The 15,259-nt window shown below is 36.3% G+C and overlaps 1 protein-coding gene across 1 annotated transcript in view; it reads right to left on the reverse strand.

Annotated features, from left to right (window-relative positions):
* Nucleotides 1-15,259, reverse strand: part of RGS22 (regulator of G protein signaling 22) — a 170,976-nt gene that overhangs the window by 32,944 nt on the left and 122,773 nt on the right. The window contains exons 21-23 of the mRNA XM_065895144.1: nucleotides 13,019-13,180; nucleotides 4,528-4,707; nucleotides 240-398 (exon numbers count right to left, since the gene is read on the reverse strand). Coding sequence (XP_065751216.1) covers nucleotides 240-398; nucleotides 4,528-4,707; nucleotides 13,019-13,180 — 501 coding nt within the window. The remainder of the gene's footprint in view (nucleotides 1-239; nucleotides 399-4,527; nucleotides 4,708-13,018; nucleotides 13,181-15,259) is intronic.

A 15,259-nucleotide genomic window follows, 5' to 3' on the forward strand; every position in this document is an offset into this window, starting at 1 on the left:
AAAAATTTATTCACAAGACAATATAAAGTGTTCTCCAAGAGAGGTACATAGAAGAGATGACATTTGAGATAAATTTTTTAAAATTCAAAAACAAGTCTGAAACCTCTGACTGAAGGCTTTAAAAACCACTAAAATCTGTATTCTATAACTTCTCTGTATTTTTGCTCAGCCCAAATTCTTCTACACATATCACATAGCTTTTAAAAGTCTGATTGAACCCAAAATGATTCTTGTCTCACCTTTGCAAATTTTTCGTCTTCCGTGACTACCCATTTTTTTTTCTGCTTACTGTATTCTTGTCTTCTCTCCAAAACACTCATAATTTTTTTATCAGTTAAGTTCTTCCTAAACTCACAAAACTGAGGCCAAAATTTAAACAGAACTCCAAAAATTGTCATCTGTATATAAAACAAAGTATGTCTCAGATTACAGTTTTATACAAATGTACCAATTTAAACTCTAATTCACCATAATAATGGATTAACTATTCTATTCTTTAATATACAGCATGTTTCCTCCAACTTATTGTCTCCAGACATCTTGGTATAGTTTAGTTCAGCACATGCTTATCATCAATGTTATTTTACTACCAATGAGAAGTCTTTCTTTTAAGAAAAACATACTCTTAAATACAGTTAAAAGTCACTTTATGCTTTATGTTTCCCTATCCAGTTGATTGTATTAATAAAGAATCCATTAGGTCTTTTTAAATAAGAAATTTATGTTTTCTTTGAAAACATATACCAGTTGATCTGCCACACACTCTGCTGTTTTATGCAAGTATTCCAAATATTCAGTTCATCAAGGGGAACTCCTCTCCAGTCCCCTTTCCCTTCTTTTAGAGAAAGAAAATACCATTTTGCCTCTGGAAAAGCTCTTAAACAAAGCTGCAGATCTAAGAATAAATCTTGAGTAACTTTTAAATGATACAATCTCTCTTTTATGTGAGAGCAAGAAAAGTAACATTTAAAAAGCAGAGTGGTATCCTGCACAAATGCTTTCTTAGGACACTCTACATTAAGTGATTAATTGTGATATTTATAGAGATAAGAATTGTTGCTCAAATTCCCATGCCAAGTTTTTCCATTAGTTCCAGAGGCATACTTTACTTCCTAGAAGGTAGGACTTGCCACATCAGATCAAGTCCAACGTTTTGTTGCTGGGAATGGCCTATACCTAATGCCCTGGAGAAAAATGGACTAACCCATTAGGCTCTAAGCCAACTCTTCAGGCAGAAAGTGGAATTTTTAAAAAGTAAATGCTGCAGTGACCAACAGCGTCCTGAATTGATATATTTCACGACTCCTTGTTTCTGTACATGAGTATCATTAGTAAAACTATTCACTCCCTTTACAATACTATCTTGTCATTAAATTCTATAGCCTCTTGGGATTGTGAACACAAAAGCTAAACATACTTTATTTGATGAAGTGCAGGCTTTTAAAAAATTTTCATTTACATTTATCTGCCATACATTTAATTAAGTAATCCCCTTCTCCAATGTTAAATGATCATGGTACTTTTTATATGCACTTTTTAAACTTAAATACTCCTCCACCTCTACTTACCAACTATATTGACCCTACTTCTCAGTTACCCCTCCAAAACCTGAGTCATTCCCAGCTCTCAAATATATTTATTTTCATTTAGAAGGCTTTCCAGTAAAAGTCACCCTATTAGGACACAATTTTTCAAGGTAGACATAAAATTGCTCTATTTCTAAAAGTTGCAATTAAGGTTAATAACATACATGTTATTCATGAAAATTGTCCTGTACCTCCAAAACCTTAAAAGATAACCAAACTGTGGATAAGTAAATGTTTTAATAAATATAGAGCTACTTTGCTCACTGCCAGCAGATGGGCAATGCTCTAGTATGAGTGAGAAGGGCCAGTGAAAATACGGCTGGGTGATGAAAACTTTCAAGCTATTAGGAATGCAGATGGGAGACAGGCAGATGCTATACTGCAGCGGTCCCCAACCCCCGGGCCATGGACAGGACCGCACAGCAGGAGGTGAGTGGCGGGTGAGCCAGCAAAGCTTCATCTGTATTTACAGCCGCTCCCCATCATTCACAGTACTGCTTGAGCTCCGCCTACTGTCAGATCAGCTGCGGCATTAGATTCTCAAAGGAGCGTGACCCTTACTGTGAACTGTGCATGTGAGGGATCGAGGTTGCGCGCTGCTTGTGAGAATCTAATGCCTGATGATCTGAAGTGGAGCTGAGGCGGTGATGCTAGAGCTCAGGAGTGACTGCAAATACAGATTATCATCAGCAGAGAGGTTTGACTGCACAGAGACCATAATAAATCAATTGCTTGCAGACTCATATCGAAACCCTATCAGTGAGTGGCAAGTGAAAACAAGCTCAGGGCTCCCACTGATTCTGCATTATAGTGACTTGTATAATTATTTCATTATATATTACAATGTAATAATAATACAAATAAAGTGCACAATAAATGTCATGTGCTTGAATCATCCCCAAACCATCCACCCACGTCCCCGCCCCCGGTCCGTGGAAAAACTGCCTTCCACGAAACCGGTCCCTGGTGCCAAAAAGGTTGGGGACCACTGCTATAGTGAAAACAATACTAAAACAGGCAATTTTTACATTTATTATTCAGCCCTTTCGCTCAACTTTGCTCTCATGTCCAATTTGATCTATTCCTGTCATGATCCATCTATTCTCACATCACTCATTCATATGTTCAAAAATGTTACTGAGTGTCACGCACCCAGGCCACAAAGGCAAATAAGAAACATTCCCTACGCTCAAAGACCTTACAGTCCGATGGGAAAGCATGAGAATAGCCATTTTCAATTCTGTGTGATAAGTGTTCTGACAGGGACAAATACAAGATACAATAGAAGCATAAGAGAGAGAAGATGATACTGTAAAAAGCTCTGGAAGCAAGAAAGTAAGCCCTCTTTATGGAAGTACAAATATTTCAGTAAGACTGGGAGACAGATGACAGGGAGTGGGAAGACATGTGGCTAGAGAAATATGTAGTAAGGAGCTTGGTCTTCATTCTGAAGACAATGCGGAGTAATTGAAATTGAAAGCAGAGAAGTGACATGATCAAATATACATTTTGAAAAGATGGATCTGTCTGCAGTGAGTTAAATGGTTTTGAGAGAGCCTAGAGGCAGGGAATTCTGGTAATCAATGTGAGACATTGCAGATGTGAACTGAGGTACTGGTATGGAGTTGGAGAAAAGTAGATAGAATAACAGATAAGAAGGAGACAAACGGATACATATTAGTGACTGAACATCTCCAAAGGTAAGGAATGAAGGATAGGGAAGACATGAAGAAGGCAACCAGATCTCTGGCTTGTGTACCTGGGTAGGAGATATGCCATTCTCTGAGCTTCCTTACAGAACACAGAAACAATAGATTTGGTGAGGTGAGGCCCCTAAATATTCTCTTGTTTTCTGATACTCCAAAGTCCATATTTAAGATATGTTTGGGACTTTGTTTTGGGAAATCAGGTAGGAGGCCTAAACTAGAGGACTCCAATAAAGTTCACTGGCTGCAATCCCTGGACAGTGCAGTGGAACCAACCTACGTAAGCAGCTCCAGACATTCACCATCAGACTTGAGGCTAGACGGTCTCCTGGCTATCAGGAGACCTAGGCTAGGCTAAGTGATCTTTTCATTAACAGATGCTACAATTCTGACACCATGTTTTTTCTATTTCTCTCTAGCACATCCTCAATCATTCTTCTTTATTTTTGCCTATTCAATGCATAATTGGATTGTGAGTCTACTTTCAGTTCCTTTTAGGACTTAGAACACAGCTGGCTTACAAATGAATATTAAGGAATAATGGTCTTTTTCCATGCTCAAAGGCAATCATACCCTAAATCTCTGTTTCATATCACTTAAATTGTGACATGGCCTTCCCTATTACCCCTATTATTATGTATTTTTCTTAATCATTTTTCAGGAACATCACTAAAAGGCTTTTCAAAATGCAAATAAATTATGTTCAGCAAATCACTGTTTTCTATTATTTATCCTAAAAAGAAGTAACTTGAGTAGGTTAACAGCCATGATTTTCCTTTCATGAGCTTGTGTACTTTATGTTGGTTGGGTACTTAAATCTCCTCTCACTTATTTTATGAGCTATGTGAATATTCCAACCTTTAAAAATACACAAATCTTGGGACACACATTTTACACATTTTTGTGGTAGCAGACATTTTAAAAGGAAATATGAATGGTGGGAAAGGAAGGAGGAATTAGCTGTAGTTTTATAAGTTAGAAATAAAATGATAACCATGCAAAGTCAAAGTACAGAATTTAAATAATTGTATTTGCTGTATACTATCATGAACGAAATAGTGAGTTACTAGTTTCTATGTTCTGTGGCATATGCAATATTTTTTAAATTAAATAGAATAACCCAGGATTAGGAGGATTAGAGCCTTGCCAAATATGAATAATGCAAAAACTTTTAAAGAATATCTAGATTGTTTATCTATTTTAAAGTATGCTTACTACATGCCCTGATTTCTTACCTGTGCCTCTCTAAATACATATGGTCCCAACTCCTTCCTGTGTTCAACAATCTTTTGGGCTTGCTCTAATGGAATGTCAATTTGTAAAGCTGGTGGAACACTGGAATTAATAAAGCAGTTGATAATAGTCATGATCTTCTTGTGGATGAGGGATTCACTACAATGAGAATGGCACAAGTCCTAAACAAGGAGGAAAGATAGAACAATATATGATTAATGCATTAATAGAATACTTTATAGAATGTGTCAATATGTCTGTCAGTAAATATATATATATTTTAACTTCAGGTCAAGAGGTTACTAGGACATGTCAAGACTATCTTAAAAGATCATAATAGCTTTTATTTCACTTGGATTTGAAAAACCTAAGAAATTTTTTCTTTATTGTTCCTACCCTGTGTCTTCATATCTATGTGTGTCTCATTGATAGCATCTATCTCCATGTTTTTCCCATCCATTCTGTCAATCTCTGCCTTTTAAAGGAACCTAAGACTTTGATGCACATACCTTACGTAAATACGGGTTTCATTTAATCCTGATTGTTTCTTCTCCTGGCAAAGGAGCAGCTTGAGTGTCTACTTTGACTCATTTAACAAATTCATATTAAGTTCCTGCTACATGCCAGGTGAGCCCCAAGACACAGCACCTGTCCTTTAAAGCCTCAATATCTACTGGCATCATAAAGATCAGATCAGAAATTAATGAAAAAGAAATGAAGGAAACAATAGCAAAGATCAATAAAACTAAAAGCTGGTTCTTTGAGAAGATAAACAAAATTGATAAACCATTAGCCAGACTCATCGAGTAAAAAAGGCAGAAGACTCAAATCAATAGAATTAGAAATGAAAAAGGAGAGGTAACAACTGACACTGCAGAAATACAAAGGATCATAAGAGATTGCTACAAGCAACTCTATGTCAATAAAATAGACAACCTGGAAGAAATGGAAAAATTCTTATAAAAGCACAACCTTCCGAGACTGAACCAGGAAGAAATAGAAAATATAAACAGACCAATCACAAGTAATGAAATTGAAACTGTGATTAAAAAACTTCCAAAAAACAAAAGCCCAGGACCAGATGGCTTCACAGGTGAATTCTATCAAACATTTAGAGAAAAGCTAACACCTATCCTTCTCAAACTCTTCCAAAATATAGCAGAGGGAGGAACACTCCCAAACTCATTCTGGGGGGCCCCTATCACCCTGATACCAAAACTAGACAAAAGATGTCACAAAAAAAGAAAACTACAGGCCAATATCACTGATGAACATAGATGCAAAAATCCTCAATAAAATACCAGCAAACAGAATCCAACAGCACATTAAAAGTATCATACACCATGATCAAGTGGGGTTTATTCCAGGAATGCAAGGATTCTTCAATATACACAAATCAATCACAGTGATACACCATATTAACAAACTAAAGGATAAAACCCATAGGACAATCTCAATAGATGCAGAAAAAGGTTTTGACAAAATTCAACACCCATTTATGATAAAAACTCTCCAGAAAGTAGGTGTAGAGGGAACTTACCTCAACATAATAAAGGCCATATATGACAAACCCATAGCCAACATTTTTCTCAATGGTGAAAAACTGAAACCATTTCCTCTAAGATCAGGAAAAGACAAGGTTACCCATTCTCCCTGCTATTATTCAACACAGTTTTGGAAGTTTTAGCTACAGCAATCAGAGAAGAAAAAGAAATAAAAGGAATCCAAATCAGAAAAGAAGTAAAGCTGTCAGTGTTTGCAGATGACATGATACTATACATAGAGAATCCTAAAGATGCTACCAGAAAACTACTAGAGCTAATCAATGAATTTGGTAAAGTAGCAGGATACAAAATTAATGCACAGAAATCTCTTGCATTCCTATACACTAATGATGAAAAACCTGAAAGAGAAATTAAGGAAACACTCCCCATTACCATTACAACAAAAAGAATAAAATAGCTGGAATAAACCTACTTAAGGAGACAAAAGACCTGTACGCAGAAAACTATAAGACACTGATGAAAGAAATTAAAGATGATACAAACAGATGGAGAGATATATACCATGTTCTCGGATTAGAAGAATCAACATTGTGAAAACGACTACACTACCCAAAACAATCTACAGATTTCATGAAATCCCTATCAAACTACCAATGGCATTTTTCACAGAACTAGAACCAAAAATTTCACAATTTGTATGGAAACACAAAAGACCCCAAATAGCCAAAGCAATCTTGAGAAAGAAAAACGGAGCTGGAACAGTCAGGCTCCCTGACTTCAGACTTTACTACAAAGCTACAGTAATCAAGACACTATGGTACTGGCACAAAAACAGAAATATAGATCAATGGAACAGGTTAGAAAGCCCAGAGATAAACCCACACACATATGGTCACCTTATCTTTGATGAAGGAAGCAAGAATATACAATGGAGAAAAGACAGCTTCTTCAATAAAGTGGTACTGGGAAAACTGGACAGCTACATGTAAAAGAATGGTATTAGAACACTCCCTTACACCATACACAAAATTAAACTCAAAATGGATTAAAGACCTAAATGTAAGGTCAGACACTATAAACTCTTAGAGGAAAACATAGGCAGAACACTCTATGACATAAATCACAGCAAGATCCTTTTTGACCCACCTCCTAGAGAAATGGAAAGAAAAACAAAAATAAACAAATGGGACCTAATGAAACTTCAAAGCTTTTGCACAGCAAAGGAAACCATAAACAAGACGAAAAGACAACCCTCAGAATGGGAGAAAATATTTGCAAATGAAGCAACTGACAAAGGATTAATCTCCAAAATATGTAAACAGCTCAGGCAGCTCAATATCAAAAAAACCAACAACTCAATCCAAAAATGGGCAGAAGATCTAAACAGACATTTCTCCAAAGAAGATATACAGATTGCCAACAAACACATGACAGGATGTTCAACATCACTAATCATTAGAGAAATGCAAATCAAAACTACAATGAGGTATCACCTCACATCAGGCAGAATGACCATCATCAAAAAAATCTACAAACAATAAATGCTGGAGAGGGTGTGGAGAAAAGGGAACCCTCTTGCACTATTGGTGGGAATGTAAATTGATACAGCCACTATGGAGAACAGTATCGAGGTCCCTTAAAAAAACTAAAAATATAACTAACATAAGACCCAGCAATACCACTACTGGGCATATACCCTGAGAAAACCATAATTCAAAAAGAGTCATGTACCACAATGTTCATTTCAGCTCTATTTACAATAGCCAGGTCATGGAAGCAACCTAAGTGTCCATTGACAGATGAATGGATAAAGAAGATGTGGCACATATATACAATGGAATATTACTCAGCCATAAAAAGAAATGAAATTGATTTACATGTAGTGAGGTGGATGGACCTAGAGTCTGTCATACAGAGTGAAGTAAGTCAGAAAGAGAAAAACAAATACCGTATGCTAACGTATATATATGGAATCGAAAAAAAAGTGGTTCTGAGGAACTTAGGGGCAGGACAGGAATAAAGACGCAGACGTAGAGAATGGACTTGAGGATGTGGGGAGGGGGAAGAGTAAGCTGGGATGAAGTGAGAGAGTAGCAATGACGTATATACACGACCAAATGTAAAATAGATAGCTAGTGGGAAGAAGCTGCATTGCACAGCGAGATCAGCTCAGTGTTTTGTGACCACCTAGAGGGGTGGGATAGGGAGGGTGGGAGGGAGACTCAAGAGGGAGGGCATATGGGGATATATGTATACATCTAGCTGATTCACTTTGTTATACAGCAGAAAGTAACACACCATTTTAAAGAAATCATACTCCAATAAAGATGTTCAAAAAAAATTTCTACTGGAAGAGAAGCATGAAAAACGTTTTTCCAATCTGAGATAGTTAATAAGTGGTAATGATAAAGGTATACACAGGGCCCTAGGAGAGCACTGAGAATAGGCACCCTACTCAACTTACTGGTGGATGCAAAAGCTTTTTCTACCATAACTGCTTCTACAGCAAGGTGATTGAGGCTCAAAAAGGCTAGCAACAGAAGCGGGAATGCTGGTGGTTACAGGTGTATTATTATGCATCTCTTAGGATCTATATTTTTTCAGATAACCTATTATATTTTCATCTTTATAGCTAAAGAATTTAAAAATAGTAATTGTACATTAAAAAGACCCAGTTTTATGTCACAGATGTAAGGCTATCACTTTTTAAAATAAAGAGGTAGCTTAGCTTGAATTATGACAGTTTTAATCAAAGACATTGTTCTCTAAATCACTAGAAAGCACACAAATCTGGAAACTTGTAATTCTAGGCCAGAAATAAGCCAACATTTATTAAGTAGTTACTGTATGACAGGCATTGTAATAACTATATTACGGACAGTATTAAAGAAAGAAAATTTCTAGAGCTTGCCATATAAAACTTTACATATATAAATTTGGCATAAGTTATATGTGAAAAATCTTGATATAAATGTTACACTGAGATAACAGTTAGCATTTTTTACTCAATTTAGTATTCCCTCTGAAAATGCCTATTTATAACACATATGTTTGGTATGTTACCAAAAATTAAATTTTTTGCCATTACTAGGGAAATGATCATATATTTGGTGAGCCTGGCTTATCATTATGGAATATAAGGATTATGAAATAAAAACAAATTTGTGAAATTATACGGTTTTAATTTTAAGAGTACAGAGATAGACTTTAGACAGAATCAGGATTGGTATTTTTTCTAGCTGTTCTGCCCTACTATACCTTTAGCGAGTTCACTTTTACCTATCATTAAGGCCTATGTGTTAAGCGCACAGTTGACCGTTGAACGACGTGGGGGTTAGGGGCACCAACCCTGCCTAGCAGTTGGAAATCCGCGTATAACTTTACAGTTGGCCATCTGCTTCTGTGGTTCCACATCCTTGGATTCAACCAACAGTGGATTGTGAGGTACTGTAGTCTGAATTTATTGAAAAAAATTCAGATATAAGCGGACCTTGCAGTTCAAACCTGTGTTGTTCAAGGTTCAACTGTACTGTCCTCTAGTAAACTTTCTGTGTCTACCTCAGTCCAGGAGATGGCCATCTTAGGTAATTCCATTTTACCCTGTGCTTCTCCCACCACTAATCACACTCTTTTTTTTTTTTTTTTTTTTTTTTTTTTTGTGGTACGCGGGCCTCTCACTGTTGTGGCCTCTCCCATCGCAGAGCACAGGCTCCGGACGCACAGACTCAGCGGCCATGGCTCACGGGCCTAGCCGCTCCACGGCATGTGGGATCTTCCCGGACGGGGGCACGAACCGGTGTCCCCTGCATCGGCAGGCGGACTCTCAACCACTGCGCCACCAGGGAAGCCCTAATCACACTCTTATAATCACTTTGCCTGTCACTTGTCTGTCCCTCCCCTAACACTGTAAGCCCTGACAGAAAAGACTGTTTTGATCACAGTTGTATCCTCAGGATTTAGCCTGGACCTTGACAGGTGCTGAAAAAGTATTTCTTGGATGTATATTTCCTTCAGGTCTTTTCTCTATGGGGACGGACACACACACACACACACACACACTTTATATTAAATCATACTGCTTTCTAGTAGCTAGGTTTTAAAAAAATCAATAAGATGAATACCTTTTTTCATTGATTAATCTCCTATAGCATAATTTTTAATGGCTGCAGAGTATTCTACTGTATAGATGTATCATAATTAAAATAACCAATGTCCTGTTGTTGTACATCAGGGTTCTTTCCAATTTTTCACAATTCAGAATAATGTTTGATTAAGATCACTGTAGCCATCTCTTTACATATTACTACAATCATCACTGGGAGGGAGCATAACTTAGTGATTAAGGGCACAAGCTTTAGCAATAGAATGTCTTGGTTCAAATTCCAGCTCTACTACTTAATTAGCTGTATGATGTCAGAAGTTTCTTAACTTCTCTGTGCCTTAGCTTCTTCATCTGTAAAATGGTGAGAATTAACAGCTTTGACCTAGGATTCTTATAAAGAATAAAGTTGTTATTACATGAAAAGCATTAAGGTAATATCTGACAGATGTAAACAATTAATATGAGTAAGCCATATAAAAGTGAGCACAGTAGGGGCTTCCCTGGTGGTGCAGTGGTTGAGAGTCCGCCTGCCGATGCAGGGGACACGGGTTCGTGCCCCGGTCCGGGAAGATCCCACATGCCGTGGAGCAGCTAGGCCTGTGAGCCATGGCCACTGAGCCTGCGCGTCTGGAGCCTGTGCTACGCAATGGGAAAGGCCACAACAGTGAGAGGCCCGCGTACCACAAAAAAATAAAAAAATAAAAGTGAGCACAGTAAGACTTGCTAGGTGGAATGCTTTCCCCCTGGCAAACTTCTTCAAGACCCATTTCAAGTATCATCACTTCTTATTTATTTATTTTTAATTAATTAATTTATTTATTTTTGGCTGTTTGGGTCTCCGTTGCTGCGCATGGGCTTTCTCTAGTTGCAGCGAGCAGGGGCTAATCTTTGTTGCAGTGCGCGGGCTTCTCACTGTGGTGGCTTCTCTTGTTGCAGAGCATGGGCTCTAGGCACATGGGCTTTAGTAGTTGTGGCACATGGGCTCAGCAGTTGAGGCTCACGGGCTCTAGAGCGCAGGCTCAGTAGTTGTGGTGCACAGGCTTAGTTGCTCTGCGGCATGTGGGATTTTCCGGGACCAGGGCTCGGGCCCATTTCCCCTGCATTGGCAGGCGGATTCTTAACCACTGCGCTACCAGGAAAGTCCCACTTCTTTTTTTAAAAACTTTTGTTGGAGTATAGCTGATTTACAATGTTGTGTTAGTTTCTGCTGTACAGCGAAGTGAATCAGTTATGCATATATACATAACCACTCTTTTTCAGATTCTTTTCCCATATAGGTCATTACACAGTATTGAGTAGAGTTCCCTATAAGTATCGTCACTTCTGTTGAGACCTCTCTGAGCTACCACCCTCCCTGAATTATTTTCCCCTCTGTGTCCAAATTATAACTAGTTAGAACAGGGATCATAATCAATGTTATTTCATGATATTTTGTTTTCATGGATGATTCCCTCCTCAAAGGAGGGCAGTGTATTTTATCCATTTTTTTATTCCTACAATCTAGCATAATAGTTGGCACATTAGTGATTTAGTAAATGCTTACTGAATAAACAAATTTACCCTTGAAGCATGATTTTTAAAAGCTACCTAGTATTATATGTCCTCCGTTCTATACCACAGAAAAGATATTTAAATGAAGACCAAGGGCAGCCTTGAAGGAGAAACAGTCACAAAGTTAAGGGCTGACTATGTATGAGTCTATGTTTTCTTAAATGCTTATTTTGCACAGTTTATCTCATTACCTCTTATCCTAGCAGGGTTGGACTTACTCATGTTCATTTTAGCTTAAAGACTGTTCTGCTCACTCATAATAATTTCCTGTTATGGAAAACAGACTCTACCTCCTTTTTAATTTTCAAAACAATTATCTTAGTATTACTTATCTTGTGATAGATTAAAAAAAAACTTATCTCAAAATACTTTTTTTTTTTCCTGAGGAAATTTCTATGTTGACAAAGGTACAAAAACTGGTGATAACAGAAAAGGGTAGAAAACAGTTTCATGGAATGCTGGAGAAAGTCTGGAAGTAAGATTGTATTGAGCAACTATTAACTATATAGAATAAATATGCTGCAGAGTATTAGTACTGTATAATATTATACATACGTAGATTATAGGCCAATTGAAAGCATTATCCTCTTAAATTTCAGCTTTAGTTTTACTCCCTACTTTTATAATGGGATTAAATAGGCTGCTTGCAAGGAAATGAGCCTGCTAACCCTGGGAGCAAGGATGCCTACTCTTAGGTATTTCTAGACAACGTTCCTGTATTCAAGTCTAGATTACATAACCTAGGAAGTCCTTTCCTCCTCCTCAATGCACAGATTCTATATGATTCCATCAAACACTTAAACCTGACAATAAAATGCTTTTGCACCTAATAACTTGTTCTTTCACTTATTTATTTTAAGAATTTGGCCATTCTAATAGTAAAGCCTCTCTCATCTCTGTTGGTTTATTTATCTGTAATCCACTATCTTTTATTACTATTGCTGCAAATATGGTTAGGAGGAATTCTTGTAAACAGGTCTTGGTTAAAGTACTGAATATGAATATCTTCAGCAAAAATGTGTACAGTACATTTATAGATAAGCAATATGCAAAAATATAGTTAAAACTTTTCAGGAAGAGTCTCATTAGATCATAATATACGTGAAACCTTGAAAAACCTAATACTATCATTTCAGGGCTAACTCTTACTTTTCACTGTATAATAATAAATGTATCTAACACAGAACAATAGATACCTCAATATTTACACATTGGTATAAAAACATCGAAGTTGGGATATCTTATACAAATCTTGTCCAAAAAGTTAGGAAACTGATATGTTGATGCATCTCCTCCTTAAAAAGAGGTGGTTTTCTCCAGCTTCGAATACAATACCTTATACTTTTGTACTTCTTGCCAAAAGAGCACCCCATTTTCCAATAAATCTCCTTTTAGAGCCACAAACCGTTGAAACTCTCTTGCGGTAATTGGATTCAATAATGCTTTACGGAAAGCAATGATTTCACAAGATGACGATATCCACTTACTCTCCACAGGCTGTCCAAATCAGAGAATACAGAAAATTAGCTGTGTTCTAAAAGTCAATAATAAAGTCATTTATTAGGCTGAAAATTACCAACTTCTATCTCCTTTATTTTTGGCTGTTGAAATTTACGGCATGGATAAATAGAATTTGGCAGCTTTCCTCTGTTCTCCCTTTTGTCTCCTTTGTATTTTTATGGCATCAGTTTTTTAAGAGGTGGAGAGAAAAAGAAACGATTGGATGACTTAGAACATACGAGTACATTAAGAATGTTAACAATCATTACAGTTTGGGACTATGGTGAAAAGCTACACTTTGGCGTACAGTATGAGTTCTGTGCTTAAACAGAACAAAGTAATCATAATGTTATAATTATACATTATTATTTTATAATTATATATATTATATGTTATACATTAATATATAATTTTCCTGTCTTTTAAAAAGTAAAAACAGTTGAACATTTAAGATATTTTTCAAAAATTTTAGAAAAAATTACCAATTAATCTTATTAATTTAAATAGGAAATTTACTGTGGAGCTTCACTATAATTCTATCCTAGAAAGATCATGGTTTTTTTTGGCCACGCTGTGCCCCTTGTGGGATTTTAGTTTCCTGACCAGGGATTGAACCTGGGCCACAGCAGTGAAAGTGCTGAGTCCTAACGACTGGACCGTCACGGAATTCCCAAAAGTATCATGTTTTTAGGCAAGACATCTTTATATTATTTTAATAATAAATTACTATTAATAATTAATAACCGGAGGAAATAATTATCAGTGCATATTTTTAATAATAAACTTTCTCTGACCCAGGATTCACTTTACACAACAAAAAAGCCATGTTGTTTTACTAATGCTTAAAGGTATTACTTATTTTATCTTCACAATTCTGAAGTATACGATGTCTACTTTTTTTACCTTGACCATTTTAGATCACATATTCATCCTCTTTTAGCCTCTCAGATTAAGGAAAATAATAGATTTTACTGAATTTACTGAATAGTTTTTTTTTCATTTGATAAATTTATTGAAGTGCCCCAAATCTGAGTTTAGCCTACAACCATGAAAGGAAGCATCACTCTAAAGGTAATATTTTAGATGAACTTAGGAATTATAGTAACAATCAATGACAAACATCCATTGCACACGATAAATATCCATTACTGACAATGCATAAAATAAGTTTCTTGAAACAAATCATATGTGACCAACAATATAAGTGTTTTAAGAGAGTTATGTAAAAAGTCTATGGGAATGCAAAGGAAGGAGTAACTAATTCTGCCTGGAGGAGTAAGAGCTTTACAGAGAAGGGCTTTGAGGATGACATCTGAGTTGGAAACTGAAAAGCAAAGGCAACTCCAGGCACTCTAGATGAATGGTGGTGCTTTTACCCCAGATAAAGTGAATAGATGTCTATCACTATTTTAGTGAGGCACATGTGGTGTTCCAAGGACAAAAAGTTAAGACCATCACCAGATGGTCCATATTAAAATTATAGCCCTATAAATAGGAACAACTATGTATTAGACTGGGATGTTTATTTAAAACCCACTCAACAAATAATGTTTTAAGACCTGCTTCTTAAGATACTAAAACTTAGTAATTTAACTAAAACCCGCAATTTAACTAAACAGAAAATACCATAATATATAATGTACGATAATATGACATATAAGCCCATTCTATTTAGTATTTTTAAAAAATACATAGCAAAGGACAAATATAAGAACAGTTTGTTTCCTTTCAAGAGGAAAATACAGGAAAAAAAGCATCCTAACAGATACATACACTCCTCTAACAGTCGAATAGATTTTTATCTTTGTTAGGTTGTAGGGGGTCACCTGGGTCTAGTTTGACATTTTATCAAGACCTATAGAAGGACGAATACACATACATTTGTAGGCTCAAAAAGACTGTGTTTATCATGCTTGTTAAGAAGCAAAACAGGCAATTTCTAGGAAGGTATCATATTGTAGTGGTTTAAATAAGTGCCAAAATGATAGCTATCTTAATTCTTTTAAAGTTAAAATGTAATTCTAAATAAAGAGGATAATGTAGTTGCTGATTCTGCTGCATACTCCCCATTCTTTT

Source organism: Phocoena phocoena, chromosome 17, assembly GCF_963924675.1.
Source record: "Phocoena phocoena chromosome 17, mPhoPho1.1, whole genome shotgun sequence".
Lineage (NCBI taxonomy): Eukaryota > Metazoa > Chordata > Mammalia > Artiodactyla > Phocoenidae > Phocoena > Phocoena phocoena.